Source organism: Fringilla coelebs (genome assembly GCF_963513975.1).
Source record: "Fringilla coelebs genome assembly, chromosome: 20".
Taxonomy (NCBI): Eukaryota; Metazoa; Chordata; class Aves; order Passeriformes; family Fringillidae; genus Fringilla; species Fringilla coelebs.
This window is the reverse complement of record NC_140046.1, coordinates 3,678,230-3,703,046: the sequence shown is the minus strand read 5'-3', so window position 1 is coordinate 3,703,046 and position 24,817 is coordinate 3,678,230. Positions and strand designations below refer to the sequence as shown.

General features: G+C 42.9%; 1 protein-coding gene across 3 annotated transcripts in view; it reads left to right on the top strand.

The window, feature by feature from the left end:
• Window positions 1-1,165: 1,165 nt before the first annotated feature.
• The window catches only part of SPECC1 (sperm antigen with calponin homology and coiled-coil domains 1), a 72,522-nt gene continuing 48,870 nt past the window's right edge, over window positions 1,166-24,817 (top strand). For 2 of the 3 annotated variants that reach the window (XM_084219079.1, XM_084219081.1), the window contains exons 1-3: window positions 1,166-1,282; window positions 10,400-10,576; window positions 12,521-12,656. In XM_084219079.1, the coding sequence (XP_084075205.1) occupies window positions 10,430-10,576; window positions 12,521-12,656 (283 nt within the window). In that variant the 5' untranslated portion in view covers window positions 1,166-1,282; window positions 10,400-10,429. Of the gene's footprint in view, window positions 1,283-10,399; window positions 10,577-12,520; window positions 12,657-22,635; window positions 22,761-24,817 lie in introns of those variants that run through there. The other variant, XM_084219080.1, reaches the window with a different exon arrangement.

Below are 24,817 nucleotides of genomic sequence, written 5' to 3'. Positions count from 1 at the left end.
GGCTTGGGCTCCATCTGTTTCTAAGGTTTGGTTACTCTATGATAACAGTAGTGGTGCCAAGACTGAGCTAAAACATAAATTTACTCTTGGCATTACATCAGCTGCCTTCAGGCCCCTTTGGCACCTTGAGTAAGGAGGGTGCAATAAGGTTGGACTATTCAGATTCATCAATATCTACTAAAAACATCTACTGTAGTATCAACATTACTTAAATACCAGCTTCACACCATTGAGAGGGAGAATTCCTGATCCATAGGAATTCTTTGGTCAGGGAGACCAGGGCGTGATCAGACCCTCTCTAGACAGAATTGGACAAAAAGTTCTTTTTAAAACATATTAGTTTTTTGTTTGAAGTTTGGATTTGATGTCTTTTCATCCTCTCTGTCTCCTTCAAATTGATACTATCTCTGCTTGCTTTAACTCTGTTAAGACCTCTGGCCTTTTTCTTCCTGTTTTCAATCATGAAATTCTTTCAAAAATCTTAAGGAAGAGGTTAACGTTCTCAAGGATTTGTTCACTCTTGTCCTTTGTTTGCTCTTTTCTAAATAAAGAACAGATTGACCCTTCTTGGGCACATCGAGTCACTCAGGACTGATTCTGGTTAGTTTTGTAAAAGCTTCTGTCTTAGTGCACCTTCCTTTGCTACACCCACTTTTCCACTTTGTTGAAGCAATGATGGAGGCAAGGGAAATGTCATAAGGTATACTAGCTGAGATTGCTGGCACTCTGGGGGATGTATTATTGTGGAATAGAAAAGCTTCTGAAAGCTGCATCTGTGTTTTCCTCTGAAAATGCCTTTTTCTATGCCACTTCCTTGCCCTTTCTCCGTGGTACGTGCTGCATATTTTTGCTTAATTGGATCATCCAGACCAGTTTGTGGTTTATGCTGTGCCCAGTGTCCAGTCCTGCAGTTGGGGATGATGGGACCCTGAAAGAAACTCTTCGTCTGCTTTAAGGATTGAAGCATCTCCCTGCTCTGGACCTAGGCTACAAATTGCTTTCTTGCATAAATCCTCCTTGCTTTGATGAAAATATAATATTTGTCATTCCCCTGAGTAAGCGAGTGCCTGTGTGTGTGTGCTGAGTGCCGAGGCGCTGGTGGAGCCAGCTCGCTTCCGTGTGTGAATCATTTCTCAAGCAGCTCTCTGTGTCTCTCTGCAATGTGGTTTTCCTCTCAGGGAAGCACTCAAGCCCTGAATTTTCAGTCTGGTTTGCACATGCTGTCAGAAGCTAGTGGGAGACACTTTTCTTTTTAACGCAGAAAAGAGGACAAGCTTTTACTGTAAGTATTTTATTGTCTTTTATTCCTTTTATGATGGGAACTGTATTATCTCTAGAAGGATTCTTGGGCCAGTAATGTATTTGTAGAGTGAATGAACCTGCCCTGCTTAACAACACTTTTTTCATAGTATCTCAATGTAAAACTAAATTGAATTAATGAAAAATAGGGTAAACACGTCTGTGTTAGCTGAAAATGGGCTGGGGGTGGTGAAAAAGCCATTACAACCACAGAAAAAAATCCCCTCATGAGAGCTGGCTACTGTATTTCCCTCCTGCTCAGCTACATTGATTTAGTGACAGAAGGGGTGAAGCTGTTTCTGTTCCTGCTTTTTCCTCTGGCAATTTACGGTTGTTCCCCGACAGTGAATCGAAGCAGGAGCACGAGCAGAGTTTCCTCTGCTGCTGCATGTGCACACAGTCCAGTGAAGGAAGGGCAGAAGGGAACGGGCTGCTGAGCCAGGAGCTTTGGCAGCTCAAGTCTGTGGGAGCAGGGAGAGCACTGGGGGCACTCCAGCAGGTACCTCTTACAGCCAGGGCTGGTCAGCTTCTCATCAGGACCCTTCCATTACAGCACCTCAACTGTTGTCTTTAAAATTGTGCTGGGGATGAAGATTGGTCATAGAAACAGTTGTAATAATAACAGCATTTATAGAGCAGGTAATATGGCAAAGTTGTTGAGATGTTAATTAAGCTCTGTGTGTGTAGCAGTAAAGGATTAGTGGTAGAACTGGTTTGAAAACAGGGATTCTCTACCTTTTTCTCTTCTGTACAGTTCTAGAAATCCCCTACTGCTCCTTTCTGGTTGGCATGTTTCTTTCTAAATTCAAGTGTTATTTGCCCCTGTAGCCTTGGCTACCTGATTTGCTCAGTGTTTTTTCTGCACAATTTCTGTAACTACCACAGAAATTCCTCATCCTAACATGCACTTGGCTATGTGCTACCCCTTCCCTTTCTTGTGCAGTTCTAAACCAATTTTATTTCATTGTGTAGCCCACCAAGGTGAGTCATTCAGTCCATCAGTGGCCCCCAGTCACAGCTGCAAACTGTTGCTTAGGTCTGTTCTGTTCCTGTTTGTTATGAATATTTTTAAAATGCAGAAGTCCTCTGGTTTCTCCTGCAGCTTTGGAGTTATGTCCTCATCTTTGCAAGGAGCCCTTTCTGTCAGAAGTTCACACTGTCTCTCATAAACGCTCAGAAGTTCCCAGTTTATGAACTTCAAGTGAGCTATTTTGCTCTTTAATGGGAGATAAATATCTCCTTAAGGGATAGCTTCCAGATCTCAATTATTTCTCTGCACTGTGATGGATGGAAAACAGGAGTCAGGGAAACATCCCAGCATGTGGCAATCTGTGAGGCTGCTCGCTTGCGTGCTGTGTGACAGATGTTGATTTATCTAATTTTTGCCTTTTTTTTTCTGTGGGGTTCCTTTCCAAGGCAAACGAATGAGTCCATCTTCATAAATATCCTATTTAGTGAGCAATTATTATCCCATTTTTACAAATGGAAAAGCTAAGGCATGGGAAGGTTGCATGGCTGAGGGGGTATGATGATTCTGTGCTGAAGCTGAGGATGGAATCAGGTGGAATTCCATGGAATGCATTGCCTCTGGTATCATCCTTCCATGCTCTGAGGGGACAGGGAAGCTGCCACTCTCTGTACCAGTATGTACCAGTCAGGATGACCATGTAGCCACATGCTGTGCGTCTCTGCTGTTCCAAAAAAACATCATCATTCATTTTCTTACTTGTAGTTGTGCCTACCCTCTATGCTACAGAAAAACAGGTAATTATCAGGCAAACCACTTATAATTATTCTTAATTTCTTCAGCAATTATATAGCTCTTGCTCTATCTGAAATGAAACCTTCTTCTCTTCCTTCTTGTGGGTTGGCAAAACATGAAGTGGCCGAATGTGTCACTTGCTTTGTGCTGTATTCACTGGGACAGTAGTTCAAAGAACATGGATTAATGAGCAATAGCTGCCTTGAAATGGCTCTAAAACATTTTTGTTCTCAACCTGAATGTACTGAACATGAATTAAACCCATCTATTCAGGACAGAGTCATATTGGGGAAAGCCCAGAGTGACCTAATTCCTCACGATTATAACACGGTTGTAACTTCAAAAAGGGAGTTTGGAGTCAATGCATCATTTTTAGCCTTCCTGAATATTCCTGTGCATCCTTCAGTAACGTGATGTTTGTGATTCAGAATTGCCACATCATGTAGAAAATTAGAGCTGCTTTGGGAGTTTTGCTTTTATCCTCTCATTTATAAGGCGAGGGGTCATAAGGAGGTAGCAGCATTTCTCTCCTGAGCTGTGTAATGGTGACTGGTTAGATAATCAGTGTGAGGAAGGAGGAGGAGATGGAGAATCCATGTACAAACAGTGTGATTCCAGTACAGGACAAGCATGTTCCCAGACATCTCCCAGTACAGCTTTGGCTCAGTTTTCCAGCATCAGTCCCTGTGCTGGATGACAGCAAAGATATCTGTATTTTCCTGTCTCATAAATGGCCAGCAGCATGGAACAAGGACAAGGGAAATGCAGCTGAACCAATTCCTTATCCATGTGCACACATGAGGATTTTATTGTGATTTCTGCATTTTTCTCATGTGATCTAAAGATGAGTGAAAGGCTGACAAATCCAAAACTCCAGGGAGAGCTTCTGTGGAGGAGGGTGGGCAGAAGGTTTTGCAGTGCTCTCCATGCCTGAAAAAGTCATCAATGACTCTAATGGTTGCTGTGGGAAGAGGATTTTATTTTGAATGATGCTGACACATGGAGTTTTGCAGTTGCTGGCTTGGCTTCTGGCAGCCTTTTGGGGATGGTTTTGGAGGCTGAGCTGATGGCTGGAAATCTGTCATGTGTGGCTGCCTGGGCCTGTCCTTGCCTGGGCCATCATCTCTGATCTCTGAACATTTTTGGACATCCTTGGAACCCTACAGTACATTTGTGTACTACTTAATAAATACCAATTGTAGGGAATTCTTGAAAACACACAAAGGAAATAAGCAAGAAAAGCCTTAACACAAAAATGTGAGCTGCTCACTTACCACTGTAACCACAGATAAACTTTGTCTTTGGGAAGTTCAAGGGAGTTTCCATTATCTGTTTGCATCTGACACCATGGGGGGAAGGAAAGGAACTGGCTCTGCAATAGTTGCTTATAGAGGAGAGGTAGAGCTGTATCCCCTGGAAAAAAAATTCTCATCTGATACCACATTGAAAGTGCTCTTTTGATGTTGAGGAGTTCTACTAAAGAATCATTAAAGCAAAAATGCAAAGCAAGCTTCAACCCAACAGAGTGACTAAATGGGTGACCTTGGGAATGTCTGTATCCTCATTTCTGTGTAGTTCTGTGTCTAAAATTTAACAGCATTTTTAACTCCTTGCAAGATCAATTCTACAGCTGCCTAGCTGGTTTATTATAGTACCATTTTCTTCACTATTTAAAGTTGAAAAATAATAATAATAGCACTAAAACCATCTTTCTTGAGGCATGAATAAAACCAGCAGAATCTGCCCTGCTGTCTGGACATGGAAATTTCCAAGTGATGTCTTGTCTCCTGGTCCTCTACCAGCAAATCACAAAAATTCAGCTGCAAATGAGATTGGAAGGAAAGTCTGCTGAGGTAGACCAGAGGAAACTGTGAAGTGTCTGGGGTCAGGTTTATAATTGATTCTTTTTGGACAGCAAAAGCAAGAGGAGCCTTAGAGATGAGGTTTTGGGAAATTGGGAAATAGGCATTTCTTTTGTCTGGGTTATGTTTGGGTGGAAGCAAGTGGTCTGGCTTGGTATTTTTGGTTTTTTGGTGGGCTTTTTCATCTAAATCTAATTAAAGCTGAGCTTTGTACCAGCAAGAATCCAGCAAGTGACTGCTTGGAGGAGTGATGGAGGAAGGTTGCACTGAGAGCCTCAGATACACCAAAACCAAGGTAATGGGAATTAAAGCAAAGAGAGAATGGATAGATGCAGAAATTGTACTGAGATAAAAGGAACAGAGACCTGAGGAAAGCTGTTAAAGGTGACCAAAGGACTAATACTACTTTGTTTTTATTTTTTAGCCTGATCTTATTTCCAAATTTATTTTTCTCTATGCCATCTATCTCCACATTACCAATTACTGTATTTGGCCTATCAGCTTCTCCCTGGTTTGATTCCTAATATCAGTTAAGAAATCAAGATGAGTCATATGGAAGCATCTGTCAAGCCTAAAAATTGTTGTTTAAAGTTAATTGATGTGAAAGGCAGAAAAGAATTCTATTTTAGCCCAGCTGTCTATCCTGCCATACAGCTTCCTACGTGCCACTAGAAAATGCTTTACAGTTTACTGAACTTGTTAGATATTTCTATGTTCCAGTTGATAGTTTCTCTGAAAATAGCAGAAGTTGATTAGAGGGAAAATAGTAGAAGCATGATGCAGATTGTACAAAAAAAAAAAGAAAGAAAGAAAATCGTGCTTTGAATTCATGAGTGTGTATAATAAAGCTTCTGGAATAGTCTGACCCTTGGATGTAATGAAAAGTAACTGAATTACAGGAAAATGGCACTGGGGACTGTGGGGTTTGACCCACCAAAGTCACACCTGTGTCTTTTGTGGGCCTTAGCTGTAGAGTTGGGATTCTGGCCTCATCCTTCAGGACTGCTGGGCATTCCCAGGTCCTGGTGAAGCTGCCACCTGGCACATTGCTCTCCAGATTCAGTAATGAGCTTTCATAATTCTTTATTTCATTCCTTTTCCCAAAGCATCTTGTGAATGACTCTGCTTTAATTTGAGTGTCCTGCTGAGTCCTGACATAGAGACATATGCACCAAAACCTAAATTGTATAAGTTATTTGTGGGGTACAGCTGCTTTCCATCCCCCAACAGGGATTTTCCTGGGTAATTTCATTTCTGCAGATATGCTAATAATTTTAATTTATTTAATAGTGCAACTCCTAGGTTTGTTGACTGTGAAATAATATTGCTCATCATCACTCAAATCAACCTCTCTATTCTCTTTAGTTCTTCAGAATAAAATACCTTTAATAGTCAGCAGAATGTGTGTCCTAAAAGTTTATTCCACAGAACTGGTGAATTCCTCTTTTGATCCAGAGCCAAGTCTAAAGATCCTGGAGCCCTGGTCTTGTTTCTGCTGATGCTGACTGACTGTGAGTTAGGATAAATTCTTAATCCAGTTTTTCTAGCCATAATATGGGAACCATTCTAGGCTGGTTCTAAAGACTTTTATTAATAAATGCATGTGGACTGGCTAATAAAGAAATGTCTGGGTTCTCAGCCTTTAATAAAAGAGTAAAATAGTAAAATTTCAAGTAAAATGGACTGCAGAACTTCTGCCAACTGCCAAAATAGTCCTCATCAACATATTCCAAATATCCTTTAAAAATACCAGTAAGAAAGGATGAACTGTATAGCATGGCCTGAATTTTTAAAGGCTGATGCCTGCAGGGAATTCTGAGGATTACTGAGAGAAGAAGCTCTGTCAGGACCAGCTTTACATTTTTGGTAAACCTGATTATCCTTTGCAGTACCTGTTTCAGAGGAGAGGTGTATTCAGACACCACTTTTGGGTGTAAAAGATTTTTTTTTAAATCCATCTCCAAACCCCTGCAGTCTGGAAGTGCCTGGCAATAGAACCAATTTTGCTGAAGTTACATCTTGCTGAGTCCTCATTTATTTCAGCATGGGGTTGCTTCCTCATTTTCAGAGTCCAGCTCCAAGCAGGGCATGTTACAGGGATTTAGTCTGGCCAGCTGAGTGCACTGCTCTGGCTGATGGCAAAGAAGGACTTTGAATTTCAGGATGGCAGTAATTCTGTTTGCTTACTAAGGAAAATTCCCTGTGAGATGTGCAAAAATGAAAAATAAAGCCACAGAGCTCCAGGCATTGCTTAAAGCAAGTCATTTTCCCATGAGAATCAGCTCTCATCTGAAATTCATTGACACAGAATGGGTGTAAAACAAGTGATTTTTGTTCCTGTGTTTGCAGGAACAGCTTGCTTGTGTCTCTTGTGGAAAGCTGCTTCTCTTTCAAGTCTCCCTGGGGGTAGCCTAGAGATCAAATCAATCTCCCTGGGGTCCTTGTGGAAGGCTGATATTTAGTGAAAATACAGCAGAGTTACTTCTAAGACACAAGTAGATGAGAGCTGGATTGGATGTATTTAATAAATGTGCTGGTTTTGCATCAGGATAAGAGAAACCTCCTTGCCAGTGCTGGGTGTCCTGATTGCTGCTGGCTGCAGACACTGGGGGTAGCTGAGTTAATATTTGGGTTCACTGCTACCATGAGCTCCTTCCATGAGCAATTTCATGAAGCTGAACTCCAGGGTTCTCCATTGTCCCTGCTGCTCACACCTTCCATGGAGCTTTTTTGTTTTACTTGTTTCATTGTAATGCAATAAATTGCATTTGGAGGAGGGGGAAAGTTGATGGTGACTCTGAGAATGGATTTTCTGCTCTCATCAAAGAACAGCAGGACTTTTTTTTTTTTTCACTTTTTTTTAAGTACTTTTATTTTGCACTACTGAAGCAGTACTTCTAATAACTCAAATATGTGTCACCTACTTAGGAATGAAAGCAGCTTAGGATGTGCAACCTGGCTTGATGCTTTGAAGTACATATAAGGCTTGTGGAAAGTCCTGGAATCCCACTTCAGAGATGGAAATCTTTATCTACAAGGCAAATTCAGGTTAGCCAAATACCTGAGAAGTCTTAACTCCATTTTTACAAATTCCAGTTCTCCTATAAATACATGGAAAACTAATAATAAACACTAATAAATCCAGGTATTTCTTCTCAATTTTAGTTTCATCTGCTTGGTGCAGTAAAGTGTTATTGAATCCACATGGCAAATAATTCAGCTCTCTTTACATGAAGAAGCCAGTTTGCCTTAGGCTACTGGCTGGATTTCTTGAGTTGTGGTTTGGTTTTTTTTTTCCTTTAAGTACCTCTTCCTTTTACTCCTAACATCATGGTCTAATGAGCATATCACTCCAGTGCAACTTGAAAATGTCATGGATGACTCAAAATCAAATTCCTTTGGATATCAAGAAAGCATCTGTACAGCTTAAGGCAGGAAAATATGAGGTACAGTTATGAAGAAAACCAGAGGGTATAATAAAGCAGTGTATGTGCAACCACTGGATCTGCAAAAAACCAAAATCTGCATAATTTGGAGATCTAATCAGCAAGAGGGTTTGCATGTGTAGTTGCCTGTTCACCCATATAAATACAGTGAATGTTAAAAGGATTAAGAGCCTGTAAAAAGATAAGGTTTTAAATATAAAAAGCACCAAAGCTTGCTAAGGTGGATCATGAGCTGTGGGAATGCTAAATAATATCATCTATTGTAACATAGTTTACATATCTGTCAGGGCTTTAAAACAGTGATCAGCATAATCATCACCAAAGGCTCTTAATGAGATCAGTGGATGGCTCCTCACTGGATGTGTTAAGAATTTTAATGGGGTAATGCCTATACTTAGCAACAACTACTAACTTTTAAATTCCTTTATTTAGGAGCTGATAGGGAACTGCTGTGGAGAGAGCAGACAGCCCTCCCTGCAAGAGGCACCAAGGACAAATAGAGGGAATGTCACTTGCTGGCTTTGTTCTCTGTGAACAGCAGCTGAGCACTTGACATTGCCTTCACCTCCATGCAGAAGCACTCCCTGAACAGACCCAGGTGGCACCTGCAAGGTGCTGTCACTGTCAAATCAAATCCACCCTGGTCCCTGACAGAGCTGTGTCCTGGGAGTTCAGTGGATGCTCTCATTTATGAATGTGAAATCAGATACAAAGCAAATGATGAGATGTAAAATGTGACCAGAGCCCCTCCTGACTCAGCCAAGAATAAATTGCTTCAGTGTCTCTGTCAAGGTGTTGCTGTCCAAGCTCACTTTCCCTCTGAGCACATTGCCAGGCACTGAGCACTCTGTGGGTGAGGGGCTTGCCTAAACTTTGAACATGAAGAAAAACAAATGGCAAATTCTTACTTTAACTAATAGTTACACATATAAATAAATTCAAAGACATTTATGAATGAATTTCCAGCATTCCATCCTGTGCCTGTGGATATTCTGGTTACCTGTTTAACAGACAAGTTACCTTCTGCCTACACAAGGCTGAGCCACAGCTATATCCTGTGTTTATTTTGGAAAATGAAGGAAAATGTTGCTTATATGAAGTGGGGGAGGACAGGAGATATCAGGCTACCTCCCCTCCCTTACATTCCCAACCCAGCAAGATGGTGGAACTTAGAAAAAAAAATCCAAATAATTCTTTTATTCTGCTCATGGTGTGGATTGGGCAATGGCTGGTGAAAATGTATGGGTTTAGATCTCCAGGAGTGGGGAGAGCTGTTTAACTGGCATCTGTCAGCCTGCTGAGGGAAACAGGCTAGTTGTTCCTGCTGGCAGCTGAAATGTCTTTAGCTACATCCAAAAAAAGGAAATCATGTCTGTTTGCTGATTCCTGGCAGGATTTCTCTCTTGCGTAAGCTTATCTCTGAGGAATAGTGGATCTGGATCTTTGTTTGCAAAGAAGTGGGGTTTTTTACTATGTTTTGTGAGTCTTGGTATTGTGGAACATCTTTTTATCACTGTGGCAACATCAACTGCTGCTCCTGTAGAAGACTCTGATAAGTTAAAGGTATATTTTCCACCCATCTGAGGAAACATGCTTCTCATGTGACTTTCTAAAAGTGAGGGTTATTCAGTTGAAGATGCTGGATCTAATGGTAAAATAAGTAATTTTCCTTTTTTTCCCAAGGTGGCTTTAAATTGCTGTGGGCTTCAATGTTCTCAGTTACTCTTTCATTGTGCTTCAATATTCACAGGTGTTCTGCTGTGCCTCAGAGAGGTTTTGGGACTTAAACAGTCCCCAGAAAAGTTAAAGTTCCTTCTGTGGTTGGTATGAAAAGTAAAAGTGGCTATAGCCTGCTCTGAAGGCTTCTACTAGGCTCAGTGTTGATGTTTGTGAGAGAGGGGATCAAGTTTAGCATGGCCTTTTCAGCCCTTCAAACTCATGCCAGATATCTCTCTTGCCTTTCAGGTCACATAAAGATAAGTTATATTTTTGTATGAGTGCATAAATACATACAATTTTTTACTTTTTAGAGTCTGTAGACTGAATTACTTGGGACGAAAATGAAGAGTAGTGCCAGACCTTGGAGTGCAATAGCAAAGCAAGGGAGCCATGGAGTTGACAGAGGAAAACCTCTTTCCACCACCTCCACAGGAATGAAGACATCCAAATCCTCCACTTCCCTTGCCTTTGAATCCCGGCTCAGCAAGGTACTAATCCTTGGAGACTGTTCAAACATTCCAGTCTTGATCCAGGTTAAAGCTTTGGTTTAGTCCTCAAACTACTACACCCACTGTGATAAGTGCAGGGAGATTTAAATTTTGTTGTATATTAGATTAATACACATTTCTCAAAGTGTTTTGCATGTACTGTATCTGCACACTCTGTGTGTGAGGGAATTGCCTAACTTTGAAGATGGGGAAAAACAAATGCCAAATTCTTAGTTCAGCTGATAGTTACACGTGTAAAGAAATTCAAAGAGATTTATTAATGAATTTCCAGCATTCCTAAAAACCTGTGCCTCTCCCTTCAAGGCAAAATATCTTAACAGAAGACATTGCAATATAACAAATCCATTTTATGAATTCAATTTTTTTAATGCAGATATATTTAAAAAAAACCAGAAACTTCTGTCCAAGTAATGTTTTTAAGAAAATGGAGTAATACACCCAAAATGCTGCTGCATCTGCACCCTTGCAGCCAGCAAACAGAAATAACCTGGTCATCCAAATCCAGACCAAGGTTGTAGCTTCCCAGTAATAAAGCTTAATGAACAGTTCATAGCAGGGTACAGTATTTAGATCTCCTCTTGATTAAAACTTTGTTAATTGTCCCAGTTTTTCAAGGAAAGGATTAATTTATTGAACTTGCTGTGCAGACCCCTAGATGCACTTACCAATGGGGTATTTCAGTGCTCCAGGCAGGTTGTGCTGTGTGGCTGAGGCAGCATCTCTGAAGAAATGCTTCTGAGAACACTAATCAGAATAGGATTGATTTGTTAAATTTCGTGTTAATTGTGGAGACACTTCTTCCTAATGACAGCTAATGCCTTCAAATTGTGTCCAGCTGCAAATGCACAATCATCAAAGTGGCTTGCTTGAAGAAAGGGAGTAGGAAAGGCATCATAGTTGCTGCTATAGGAAAGAACACATTGAAGAAATTACTTCAGAGAGACTGCAGAACTCTCTAAAGGTCAGAAAGTCAGGTTGTTCCATTCTCCTCCTAAGAGTGAGCTGACAAAACCTCTGCCAGAAGGCAAAATGTTCGTTGTTTGGTATCCTGGAGCACCATCAACACTTCAGCTATTGAAACTTATGGGCTCACAGGGTCCAGGAAACCACAAACTCTGAGTCAGAGGAGAAGATGAAAGGGAGAAGGAATGAGAGTTGAAAGATTTCGTTTTGCTTAAATGTTTCACATTTAGGAAGTACTAAATAGGGGCAGTGCTTGTTGTGAGCTCTCTTTTCTCTTAACCCAGCAGTGGTGTTCAGCCTGTGCTTCAGGGACCCCCTGGTGGCCCTGGACAGCTTCAAAGGAAGTGGATTTTCATTTGAGAAAACACTTTAGGTGCCCACAAACTCAAAAGTATAGGAAAACTACTGCTCTAGGGAGATTCTCCAAAGCTTTGGTCTTAAAATACTTAAAGTATTTTTCCTGAAATTAATTAGAGGCTGTTACTAGAGGCCCACAAATGGGAAATCAGCTGACCATGAACTGTAGAGATGAACTGTAACTTCTGCTTGCTGAAGCAAGATCATGCCAGTGTTTCTCTTTGAATCTTACCTTGTGCTTGTGTTCCATGGGTTTCTTGAGTAAGTACTTGTGTCGCCAGAGATTTCTTCCCAAAAAGTTGCCAGAGTGCCAGTAGACCACTCCTGCAAACTGGTTTCTCATTGCCTTTCAATTATTTGCCTTTTTGAACAGTCTTTCCCATTTTTATTCTTCATTGTTGGAAAAGCGTTTTATCTCTTAACTCACTTCACAAAAACTTAGAATAGAACGCAAATACAAAAATTATGTACTCCAATTATCAAGGCAATATTCCCATGGGGCTACTTTATGGAAATGTTAGTTTTTTCCCAAGGAATCTTGCATTTTGAACTAACTGAGGGGAATATTCAGGGTCCTGACCTGTTCCCCTCTCTGTGTCACAGCTGAAGCGGGCGAGCAGCGAGGACATGCTCACCAAACCTGTGCCAGCAGCAGCTTCGGGAGTCTCCAGGCTGAAGAAGACAATCACAGCAGGAGCCATTTCAGAGCTTGCTGAGAGTCGGCTGAAGCCCAGCACAGGTAGGCACAAAGATGCTGCGGGCCGTGCTGCGAGTGTCACTGGCTTTGCCAAGGTCCTAGCACCGTCCCCTATCCCCCTTGCAGCACAGCCGTGTGGCAGTCACAGGACGATGTGCTTTGCATCCTCCACCCCCCGAGGCCGGGACACGGAGTGAAAAGGGATGCGCTGGCTGGTTTTAGGAGCCGGGGCAGCCCCAGCAGCCAGGCGGTGGCGCCGGTGGCCCGCGGCTCCGGACCGGGGGGACCCAGCTGGGCACCCAGCCCCCGTCTCCAGAGCAGGGCAGCATCACTGTCTGGAGTTTTCCCCACTTATCAATAGCGTTCTCTCTTCTCTCTCTACTGAGTGAGCAGAGCTGTTTCCCCGCTGCTCCTGGGACACGGCAGAGGTGTGAGAACAAAGAGCCAGCCCTGGGCATCCTCTTGTGCAGCCTGTGCTGCTCCTGAGCTAGCCCGGGGCACGCTCTCCCCAGCAGCCTCAGCCCCATCCGCTTGTTCCCATAGGTTTCAAACCTAAGCCTGTTTCGAAAGGCAGCGACACCATCTGCATACCAAGGGCTTCGGTGTAAACGCTCTGCTTTCCCCCAGGAGCTCAGCAAATGCTTGCTTTTGTCTGCTCCCTGGTGGCATTTCCAAGGGAATGTGAGCTCTTATTAAATTTGACCATGACCTCCTATTTGTCACAGCCTCTGCAGGTTTTGACTGTGTGACAGAACAATGTTACTAACCAGAGAGGGAGTTCTGTTTAAAAAAATGAAATATAAAACCTTTATATACCCTTGGAAGAAAATGATGTGCCTTGTAACAGCACAAATGTTTCATAGTAACCCAAAGACAGATCCAATTCTGCTGTTGATCAGTGTGTAAATCCTCAAATTTAATAGTGACTAGCTGTATCCAAAGGAATTTGGGATTCACAAGCCCATAAAGAGGCATGATGCTTGGGAGGAGCCAGGCAGGGAGATGAAAACCTGTACAGATGATGCAGCACAGGATCCTGGGAATGCAGCCAGGGAAACAGCACTGCAGGGAGTCCAGAATGGAATACGTCTGTCAGATACCAAAACACAAGCATGGAATAGAGAGCCCTCTTCTGCATGCAGCTATAATAACTGGGATTGGAGGAGGGAGATTTATGATGATGACTACTTTAAATACAAAGGCTGAAATTGTTTATGAAGGTCAAGTTACATCTGGGCATTGCTTTGTCACTTTAAATCACATCATTGGATATAACCTCATATATTGCTTTGCATCTGCATTTGTAGAAGCATGAATGGGAATATTAATGCTAAATAAAAGAGAATAAGTGTATAGATAAACACTAAGAATGTATGTGCTACCCCTCTAAAATAGTTTTTGACCTAGAGAGAGCTGTCCCATCTCTTGCAGGGACTGTTTTAAATGTGTATACAGTGTCTTGCATGTCTGTTTTTACAGTGGTTCCATAATCCAAAAGGGTGTTTGAAAATCCAGCTGTATGCTGAGGTGTCATTGTCAGGGCCACTAGAAGGTGCTTGATCTTATTGAGCAAGAGAGAGCTTTGTCACACTGAAAAAGAAAATACCAATAGTCCCACTAAAATGGTGTATTGTTGCTAAGAGAACCACCAGTGAGCATGACAGAGGGCACAGCATGTTCTAGGGAACAGAAGTAGGAAAGGAGAGAACGTTTTCAGCTGCTGTATTTTTTTGCAATGGCATCCCAAATAGTCTGATTGTGATCAAGATGCAAAGCTGACTGTGGAGCTAATCCAAGTGAGGAGGTTCCAGTAGCTGGGAAATGCAGATGTTTGTATATGTAGCCAAATGTGTAAATCTAGAAATTTATTCCAAAATGACTTTGTTTCTTTGATGGCCTTCATCTGTTCTGTGTTTTCCTTTAATGTCTTGACTGCAGGCATTATCTCTCCCCCCTTTTTGGGCTTTTTTTGTCTGTTACTCAAGTGAGTGGTTTGAGTATTTTACTGAAATTATATTCTATTAGTTCCAGCCACACTCTGATGGTACACAGTTGGTATAATAGCCCTGTGTGAGAGAATTTAAAGGGAAAAAAGTATGGAAATAAAAAAGCTTAGGTTTCTTTCCTCTTTGGGTGTGAGTGTCCACCATTTGTGTGTTGACCTTCAGCAGTAAGACATGTTCCAAATGCTGCAGATAATAAATAATTGACCTAAAGATTGGTTGTTTAAATAGGGTTGTTTCTATGCTGCCCTCTGTGGAGTTTCAGTTATTTATTCCAGCCTTTTATTGATGGAACTACCCCTGCCTGCCCTGTTGGGAGCTGACACAGTAAATCATAAACAACTTAAAGGAGGATGAGGCCAAGCCCATGTATCCATCCTTGGCAAGTGCAGTTGAGCAAATGGAGCTGGAGACTGATTCTGGCTGGGAGTTCTGTGCTGTGCTGTTTGGTTTTGTAACTCCTTGGCAGTTTTGAAATCCCAGGCAGTGGGAAAAGATGCAGAGGGAGAAATAAATGTCTTGTATTCAGCTTCCTTATCCACAGTATGATGTCTTTCCATGGGTTGTCCTGAAGTGGCTGTTTGGGTTTGCTAAAATCAAGCCTACAGACCTCTGGCATTGTTTTTAATGTCTCAGTAGATGAAAAAGGGCTGGAAAATTGTAAAACATGAGCAAGAGTTCACTAATTTTGGAATACATTGATTTTAATACATGTATTTATAAAGCCATTCAGTCTTTGAAGCCATATAGAAAAGAAATTATTGAAAAATGGATAAATAGAGAAGTTTGTATATTCATGAGAAACTAGGGCTCTCTTCCCCTAAGGTTCAGGATTGTAGGAAATCAATGACTTCAGATTCTGCTCCTTTGAGGTCTGCAAGCCAAATAACCTTAAAAAATGCAATTTCACAGAGAATTTCAAAGCTTCTTATGTGATCATTTACCTCTCAGGAAGAGCATTGCATGACAGGACTGGTATGCAAATAGAAAATTTGAGGTTCAGGCAGATGAAATTACTTTCTCAATGGAGCCTGGAAGTCATTCCAAATCCTTGCTCTGAGTTCTGTCATTCAGTCCATACAAACTCCCAGTTCAAGCACTTTCTGAGAACTTCCCTGGAGGCTGTCTGGTTTAATCATGTTCCTGTGCTGCTTTGATGTGATTTCAGTGGCAGCTGCTATTATCTGTCAGGTTGGACAGGAACCTAAAAGAGTCTGGACATCAGAAAGGAGAGAGAGCCAGGATGTGGGCATGGCACAGTCCAGTCACACATCATCCAAAAGCATTGAGACTATTTCAGCCATTCCCATTTCTTACAAATATATTGATTTTTATATCAAGTGCTGCCAGCTCCAATATGAGGTATCAGTTATCCCTGAAATGTAATTAAGAGATAGCTGTACTTCTTCTCAGGCTGCTTCATCAGCTTGTTTTTTATAGCTAAATAAAGGCTAAATCTTTTTAGACATGATTTGCCTCAGAAACAATAAGAAACTGTCAATAACAATCTTATTATCACCTACCTTAGCATGTATAGAAATTCTGGTTGTTTTACTGACAAGCTCAAGTTCTCTCTAAAGGCCAAAGCAGGAGACAGGTGCTACATCTTTGGGGGCTGGGAGAAGCCAAGATGCCAGCAGGACTGTGAGGGGTGGCCTGCTGTGTCACCCCCTGCTCCATCAGAAATTACCATTTATTATTATGCATAAAATGGGAAAGTCAATACTTGGCCTGAATTTTCAGCCAAAATAACAAAAACCTGTTGCTTTCTGTGTGTTCCTGCTGAGTTGATCCACATCCAAGGCTGGAGATGGTGCCAATCCAGGGGCATAGAGGAGGGAAGCTCAAAGATATTAAGAGTTTCAATTATCTCCTCAGCATCTCGTGTCAAGGCTCTGAACTCTGCAGGTTACCTGGACAAAAGCTGTTAATCCCAGAATGGAACATTGCCAGCATTGGAAATGAAGCTGCTCTGCAACACAGGCTGGTGTAATAAACCCAGCAAATTAAATAGGGAAACAAAAATGCCAAGAGATTTGGCATAATCAGGGAAAACTATGGAAGGGCCTGAGGCTTATATTCTGTTGTGGCACAGTTTGAGTTGAACAATCTTCAGCTCCAGGAAGGAGGGGCTCTGTTTTGATGAGTTTTTCTGTGATTTGTCATTCACATTCCTGCCCAATAATCAGAGTTAATGTCTCAGTGACTAAATATGGTACCTATGTATCTTCAATTCCTTTCTTGTGCTGGTAGAGCACATACCATTGCTCCATTTGTCCATCATTGTTTTTTCATGTAGTTCATGTGAAAAGTCTTGATTTCTCTCTGAAACAGCTGCTTGCAGCTTTTCTGTGTAGATAGTGCTGGTATTCAGAAAAGAAAGGCTTTAACTAAATGAGGCCAACTGGTCCCTGCCAGCTCTGGTGTTAGTGCTGGGAAAGTTTGAATATCCCTGGTGAGGCTTGTTCACCTGTGGCTGATTCCAGAGGGGAGAGACTGGTGTGTGGTTTTATTGCACATAGCACTCATTAGATATGCTTCTTTTCCAGCAAACTTGAAAATGTGCCATGATACAGATTTCAGAGATTCCTGCATGTTTGTAGAATTGCCATTTTCAGCTTGCTATTTCATAGTAATATAGGGACTATCAAATTTATTGTCTTCTCTCAGCTAACTTCTCTGCTTGCTGCTTGAAACTTTGTAATGTGGGGTAAAAATTTAGGTTAATGTGAAACTAATGCAGACCAGAAGCTTTCCCTCCGTGGTCAGAAAATTCAAGAGAGTATCTTTTATTTAAAAGTTTTCTTTAAAAAAGGAAAAAATCCTTGAGAAAAAAAATCTAACTGACAATTTAGCAGTTCATAAGATGCTAATGCACCCCAATTAGGACAGGAAAAAGGAAAGTGATTTCTATTGAAGGACAGCTCTCTGACCTTGGGGCCCTTTTACTCTGCCATACATCAGCTTTTGACAGCGCCTGCTTTTTGTGATCTGCCACATCAAAGCACTGCTATAGGTTTGGGAGAGGTTGCTGCACTTTGCATTCAGGCTCGTTACTGTCTCGTTTTCCTTGCGAACGATAGTGCCAAGTGCGAGGGTCACTAATGAGATCGGTATGTTCTGTTCCACCAGGCTCCACTGCAACCAAGAGGCTGAGCTCATCTGGGCTTTCCCAGGAGCTCTAAATATGCTTCAAAACCTCATCTGGAAAGCCACTTGCATTTTGTTCCCCATTCCAGGTAAAAGACACAGCTCTGGCATAATTATTCTTTCCTACAAAGAGATTCTAGCTCCAAAAGTGGTATAAAAAGGAAAGGAAGACTCAAGATATTGCTTTGTCAGGCTGTCATTCAAATTGGCAAGTGCTGCAGAAATGTAGCATGCAGAGCAGTGGAAATGTCTGCATTTACATCCAGAGCTCCACATGCAGCTGGATATGCATATTGACATCCACACATACCTAGAAATATCTGCAAGGATGTTTAACATATTGCTACAACCATGAACCTGAACCTCCCTGGCATTCCTTAGCAAAATGTCTCCTCTGTGTGTGATTTCCCCAGGTGTCAAGTAGTCAGACTGAGTTTCAGCACCAGTTTTTTTCACCCACTATCCTTTGAAGGGAAAGCACAAGATTTGAGGGAGATCAAATTTGCCATTCCAGATTTAAGTTATGGCTGCTACTTGTCAAATTCCTCTTACTTCTTCTTACAAGGATTTTTTTTTTTCTTGGCACAGCCTGCAAATACAGCTGTTGATTGCTGATGACTTTGCTGAAAATATTCTTGTATTATATTTATTGCTGTGTTGTTTTTTATATTCTTTGAAGCTTTGCTCTTCCCCTCTGTAAGCCATAGGCAGTTGTGCATCCTGGAATGGCTGGGAGTGGGGGCTGCTTCACATGACTGTTCTCCAGGCATCTTTTTCCTCTTTGATAAGTGGCAGTGTAGTGAGACCAATGCCTTTAGAGGCTGTCTGGAGGATTTCTGATACCTGATCCTGTTATGGATAACAGGCTTTTTGAGAGGCATTCACAGGCTGGCTGCAGTCATCTTACATTATTAAACAAGTAGGAATTAACTTCTGCTGACAGCACTGTCTGCAGAATGTACCTTTTTCTTGCTGTCCTAATCTACTGCAGAATTTACATTTCTTGTGCTGAATCTCTGTTAACACATTCTGAGATTCTGCATTCAGCTTCTTGTTAAAACCACCTGTGAAAGAGACCCTTTTCTCTGGGTGCTCCCCTGAGAATGACTTTGTTGGCACACATGAGCCCCTCTGGGACCTGAGCCAGTTCAGAGGATTCAGTGTGTGATAGGGATACCAAAATGCTGAGTCTTGAAGGCTGCAATGACCTAACTCATTAAATTGTTGACAGTTAATTGGCTCAAGGCAACATGTATAGGGAGGATTCATTACAGCTGTCAGAGAACTGTGGTGATCCCACAAGCCTTCCTAGGGACACTCAGAGAGGGGAGCATGCCTGGATGCTCTGGGAATAACACAAATCTAGGATCTCCCAGCTTGGTTTAATTTCTTTCCAGGCTTCTTTACTGAAGTTGTTCAGCAAAGTCAACACAACCCCGCTCTGACTACCTGCCCTAGGTTAATTATCAGCTTTCCTTCAGCTGGTTTGAAGAGAAATGATCCTTAACACAAATTCTCTGGGCCTAAATCTATTGCAGCCAGAATGCCTTGGCAGAGGGCCACTGTGTTTGCACTTAAAGAATGGGAGGGAGAAGGAAAGGAATGCAAAGCTGGCCTGGTCTGACAAGTATGCAGATCAGGGGAGGGCTTGGCATTCCTTGTAGTATTTTTTTTCCACTGTTTTTTTTTTTTTTTTTTTAGCAGCTTTTGGCTTACATTAGATTTTAATACTGTAGAGCAAGAGGGGAAGGATTGACAGCTCCATCCCAGATGGGTTCCTGGAAGGCTGTCCTTCTGTGCCATGAACTGTGACCTCACCAAGTGTCTTCATTACAAAAAATTTGTTTCTAGCATGGTTAAAAAAAGCTTTTGCTCATCTGGGGCTCAGGTCTAGATGTTATATTTCTAATCCTTTGAGGTCCACTACTGGGAATGATGCATAGATTCTGAAGATTTCTTTTCCCTGCTACCTATGTACTTGGTGCTCATAAAATCTTCAGCATTAATGGAAGAAGGAGAGTGTGATAGTGTGAACTCTGGTGTTCATGATATCCACACTTAGGGCCCATTCAGTTTAGTCCAGCATCAGTATCTGTAACTTCTTTAGACCTCAGCCTTCTGGAGAGACTGTCAGCTGCCTGGCCACTGCAAATCTGAGCTTTGGTGGCGTCTTCACACTCGTTCTCATGAGTGTGGACTACAATTTGAGCAGAAATTCCACTCATTCATTTGCTGTGTTGAGAGTAGCATGCAAAGAAAGCTATGCCTGGCAAGCAAGTCCTGTAATTTGACTAGGGAGTTGAAAGAATTGTGTACATCACACCTTCAATAATTAATTCCCATTCTCACTATATAGGAAAGGAGTGTTTGTGAAGTTTTATTGGCAGCTCAACAAAGAGCAAGGGGATGAGTCAAGCTTCATGCTTAGGAAGAGACCAGCTAATCTGCTTTGTAGAGCTGAAATGCATTCATTTGTTTTTATACCTTTATTACTGAAGAGGAAGGGAAAGTAATGTAAAATGTTCAGATAACAAATAGTTGCCTAAAGATTAAGCCATGCATCTGTTCTGGTTTGTTACCTGGTCCCCATCTCATGCTTGCTGTTACTCCTTTTTCCTCAGCTTGAGCTGCAAGCTCCATAAGCAGTAATCTCTTATCTATAACTTCTGCTCAGGCTATAGCTGTATTTTAAAATTTGTGCTTTACTTTGTGTTTTGGACTGGGCTAGAAGTCTTTGGCCTGACATCATTCTCCCTATCATGGTGTTAGAATATTCTGACTTACATTTCGTGTCACTGTCAAAAATAACAGATTGGTTCTTCCAGTCTTGAATCTTCTACACTGCTCAGATTTCAGGTGTGTTTGCTCTGAGTCAGTGATTACATTTTATAATTGCTCCAGGCTTGCACCAGCGCTGCACTGGGACCTTGTTACACTATTCCCTTTTGTGATTACAGAAATAGAAAGTAGGTGATGAAATAATAAATGCTCAGCTTCAGGATTTATGAGCCCAACAGACTTACAGCTCATGCAGCCCCTCAGGTGAGTCCTGTTGAAGGAAAGCAGAAGTCATTTTTTAGTCTATAGTGGAAGAAAATCTGTGTGGGAGATGAATTTCAACAGCAGTTGGAGGAAGTTTGCATCTGTACCTTGGAAAGGGCAGGCTGAGTACCCACCGTAGTAAGATATAAGACTTAAGAGATCATAAGATGACTTAGAGAAAGAATGTACTGTCACTGATTCCTTTTTGATGGCTTATTCATTAAACAAAGCATTTTGTGTTTGACATGTCATGAGACAAGCAGGCAGGAGTTGTTTAATGTCATCCAGATATAGACAGCTGTGTGAAAACTTTTCATCTACAAAGTGTCAGAGGAAGAACAATGGAAAGCTGAAGACTGACAATGAACTCATCCTATTGTACTGAAATATTAGCAAAATTCTGGTTCTATCATATTGAATGGTCTCCAGATACTTTATCTGAAGTGATGGATTCACAACTAGATAGATTAATTCTCCATGCATAATTTTCAGGCTGTTTTGAGCCTAGGAGACACACTAGTTTATTATTTCTGAATTTGTTTTTAACTTTCTTGTTGAAACCAAGATTCAAGAAGATTCTGTTAATTATCCACATAATGGAAACTGATCACTGGAGTCATTCAGCATCCATATTTCCCATGTACATCAGGGCTCCATTAGTGTGGAGCATCTTGATTTTTTTGGAAAGATGTGCTGTTGGTGAGGCTCTGGGCGGGCCTGTCCTATGCAGCTGCTCTTGCAGTGCAAAATATCAGTCACAGGCAAAAATATTGATGATAGAGATATGGTGAGAAATCTGCTCCAGTTTGTGGCTGTCAGGTTTGATTGTTGTTCTATTAGCATAAGGGGAAATTTGAAAATCACTGTAGTAGACTTTTAGGAATAAAATACCACATCCTTACCTTACTAAAGGGAAATAGATTTTAATGGTATTCACTGAATGCTGTATATTGTTCAATATAATAGGCATGTGAGCCTGCTGTGCTGTTGTCAGCACCAGTGGAGGCTGAGAGCAGCTGGGGGTGCTCGGCTGGCCCAGGAATAGCCCCAGAGGATATCAGAACAGATCTGATGGATGGGACTTGTCAGAAAGGGCTCATGCTCACAATCATGGTCGGGTTTTCAGAGGAGTCCAGTCTCCATTTCAGCATCCCTTGGGTATCTATGTTTTCACGAGACACTGAGCATCTCTGAAATTGGGTCCCCTAATTTTTGTGACGGTTTGGAGCTGCCCTTGCCCAGGCATGTCAGTGCTGTGCTCAGCAGTGTAGTTAGATCTGTGGGCAGGGTCTGTTTGCTCCATGCTAAGCGTGCTTCGGGTGGTGGAACTGGGGAAAAATTAATGTTGGCTTTGCTTTGGAGACATTTGGCCGCTCAGGTCTCTGCTGAGCGTCCCTCTGCCTTCCTTCGCCCCCAGCCGCGTTTCAGCGTTTAGCTTAGAATCACCGCGGTGCAGGGTCCGGAACGGGCTCTCTGCTGTTCCCCCTGTCCGCCTCGGCCGTGCCAGGGCAGGAAGGCTCCGCTCCAGGCGGTGCCGGAGCATCGCGGCGGTGCCGGAGCGCCGCTCCCTCTCGGAGCCCGCGGCTCCAGCGGCGCTGCGCGGCCCCGCGGCCCGGCCGGAGCTGCAGCTCCCGCGGCGGCCGCTGGGTGTCCCCCGGCGCTGCCCCGCTCGCTGCCGCCCAGCCCGGCCGGGAGCGGGGCTGGCTGAGGGAGGAGGCGGCGCCGCAGCCGCCTCGGCGGGGGCCGCAGCGCGGCTCGGCCGCCAGCAGCTCGGAACGCGCTGCCTGCCGCTCCCCGCCGGGGCTGCCTGAGCCCCGGGGCTCGGCGAGAGGCGGCTCCGCGCCGGCACCGGGCATGAGCGGGGCTCCGGCGGCCTGAGGGGGCTCGGGAGGAGCCGGGCGGCCGGAGGAGATGGGCAACCAGCCGGGCAGAGCGGAGGAGCACGAGCAAGGTGTGTGCGAGCGGCGGGGCGGCGGCGCCGCGGGGATGGCGTTTTGTTCTCGGGGGCTGAGCCGGCACCGGGCTGTTGTCACAGCGAAAGGTGGTGGCTTCCAGCCTGCCGGGGACACTGCTGCTGTTCGCCTTGTAAATGAGCTTTATTGCCGCTCCGTACCTGAGATCGCAGCACCGTCCTCGCGGGAGCTTTTCCATTCTGAAAGGAATCCTTTGGAGCAGAATGCCTGCAAGGGTGGGACCCTGTTCGCTGACAGATTTTTTTCTTTTTCTTGGCATAGTCTGCGTGATGCAGCTAAAAAGTTACAAAGCCGATGTAGTGATGTGCATAGAACTTGTCAGGATCTGCAGCTTGGCTGTGTTAGCCTTCACCATTGTTCGTGGCCTGAGGCCTGAAATTTTCCAGGCCTTAGAATTTAAAATGATGCCTTTGTGGAAGGTCTCCCACCATTGTCCTTTCAGAAGTGTAGTGCTCCGCATGTTAATCAGGAGCAGATTTCATAGAAAGCTGAGAGCTGGTATCAGGTAGATCGCATTCCCCGTGTGCCAAATGTCTGCACCGTACACCAGCACTGCTGCTAATTTGTTCCTGATGCCGTGGAGCTGTTTCGCTTGCCTTTTGATTTATTTTGCTTGTTTCTCAAATGCTGAGTGAGAGGGAAAACCCGTAGGTCCACTATTTTCTGCTGCTTATTTCTCAGTTTCTTTCCGAATTTAGAACCCTCTAACACACATAAAACCGCAATCGGTTGTATTTCCTGGCAGTCTGTTTCTTGCTGTTGCCATGGGAATTTCATTCACAAAATCCCATTAAAGTTGTTATTGCTTAGCAGGGGTTTCTATGACTTCGGGTCGATATGTAGGTATTGTTCTAAGAGCAAATACAAATGTACCTGATCTCTGGAATTGTTAGCCAGGGCTGCATTGCTGCTCGGGGATCTCACGACAGATCTGCCAGCGAGTGCTGGAAGAGCAGCGAGGTGTAGTGAGAACTCTCTAGCACTATGTTAATCACCGGGCTAATGAAGAACACAAAAGCTGCCAGTATCCAGTCACCAGAAGAAATGCTGCCCTAAGGGAAAGTTAAACTTTAGGCTGGAGAATGTGACTGCCTACATCCCCAGCCCCTGAAATCCGCTGGCCACTGCCAGCCAGCGAAGTTTTGCTGGAGCTGAAGGTGTCATTTAGGAGGGGTAGTAGTGATAATAAACTAAGGGAGAACTGGATAATGGCCCGGGGAGACACACTGCTGACTTCTGATCAGTTGGAGCAAACGGACTCTGATTTTGCAGGGCCATTTTGAACAGCTTATTGCTGTTAACGAAGATGATAAATGAGTGTGCAGACCCCTTGTGGGTTTGAAAAATCTCTTTCATCCTTTGTTTTCTCTTGATTTATTTTTTTATTGAAGAGGAAAGAGTTATACTTGTGTTGCACCTAAGCAGTTTTTAAACTATACTCAGTTTTTAAGTGTAGGCTGTACTAGGTCTTGTTTGAAAGTCCTCACTGTTTATAAGGTATGAGTAGGACTGAAAACCAGTGTTTTGTATTGAACTATGTGTTCAAAACTCCAATGTTTAACCATGAAAAAGAGCCACGAACATTCCTGCTGACAAAAAGAAAAAAATCTAACAGCATAGTCCTTATTGTGTGTGAGGGCTCTGGCTTTGGAGCTCAGAGGTTGTGGTTTTGACAGCTAGGATGCAAAACCCTGCTTCTCACATCAGAATGTGATACGTTGTAGTACTTCTGAGTTCTCTTTCTGCTTGAGTGAACTTAATTCAGCTCTCATTCAGGAGCACCAACATCTTGAACAACTGTGGTACTTTTAAGCTTTCGGTTTGGAATGACCAGACTAAATCCCAGGAATGAGTTGCTTTATTGATCCAGCTCATGAGCCAGCTTTAGTGACAGACAACCAATTTGACTGTTCCCTGAGCGTGACATTCAGGGGCTTCTTGTTTGCCTACCTTCTTAGGAAACTTTATGGACATCTTATGGCTTATCTCTTTCACCCCAAACTTACCATCTTGTGGTGCTGGGAGCAGCTTTGTT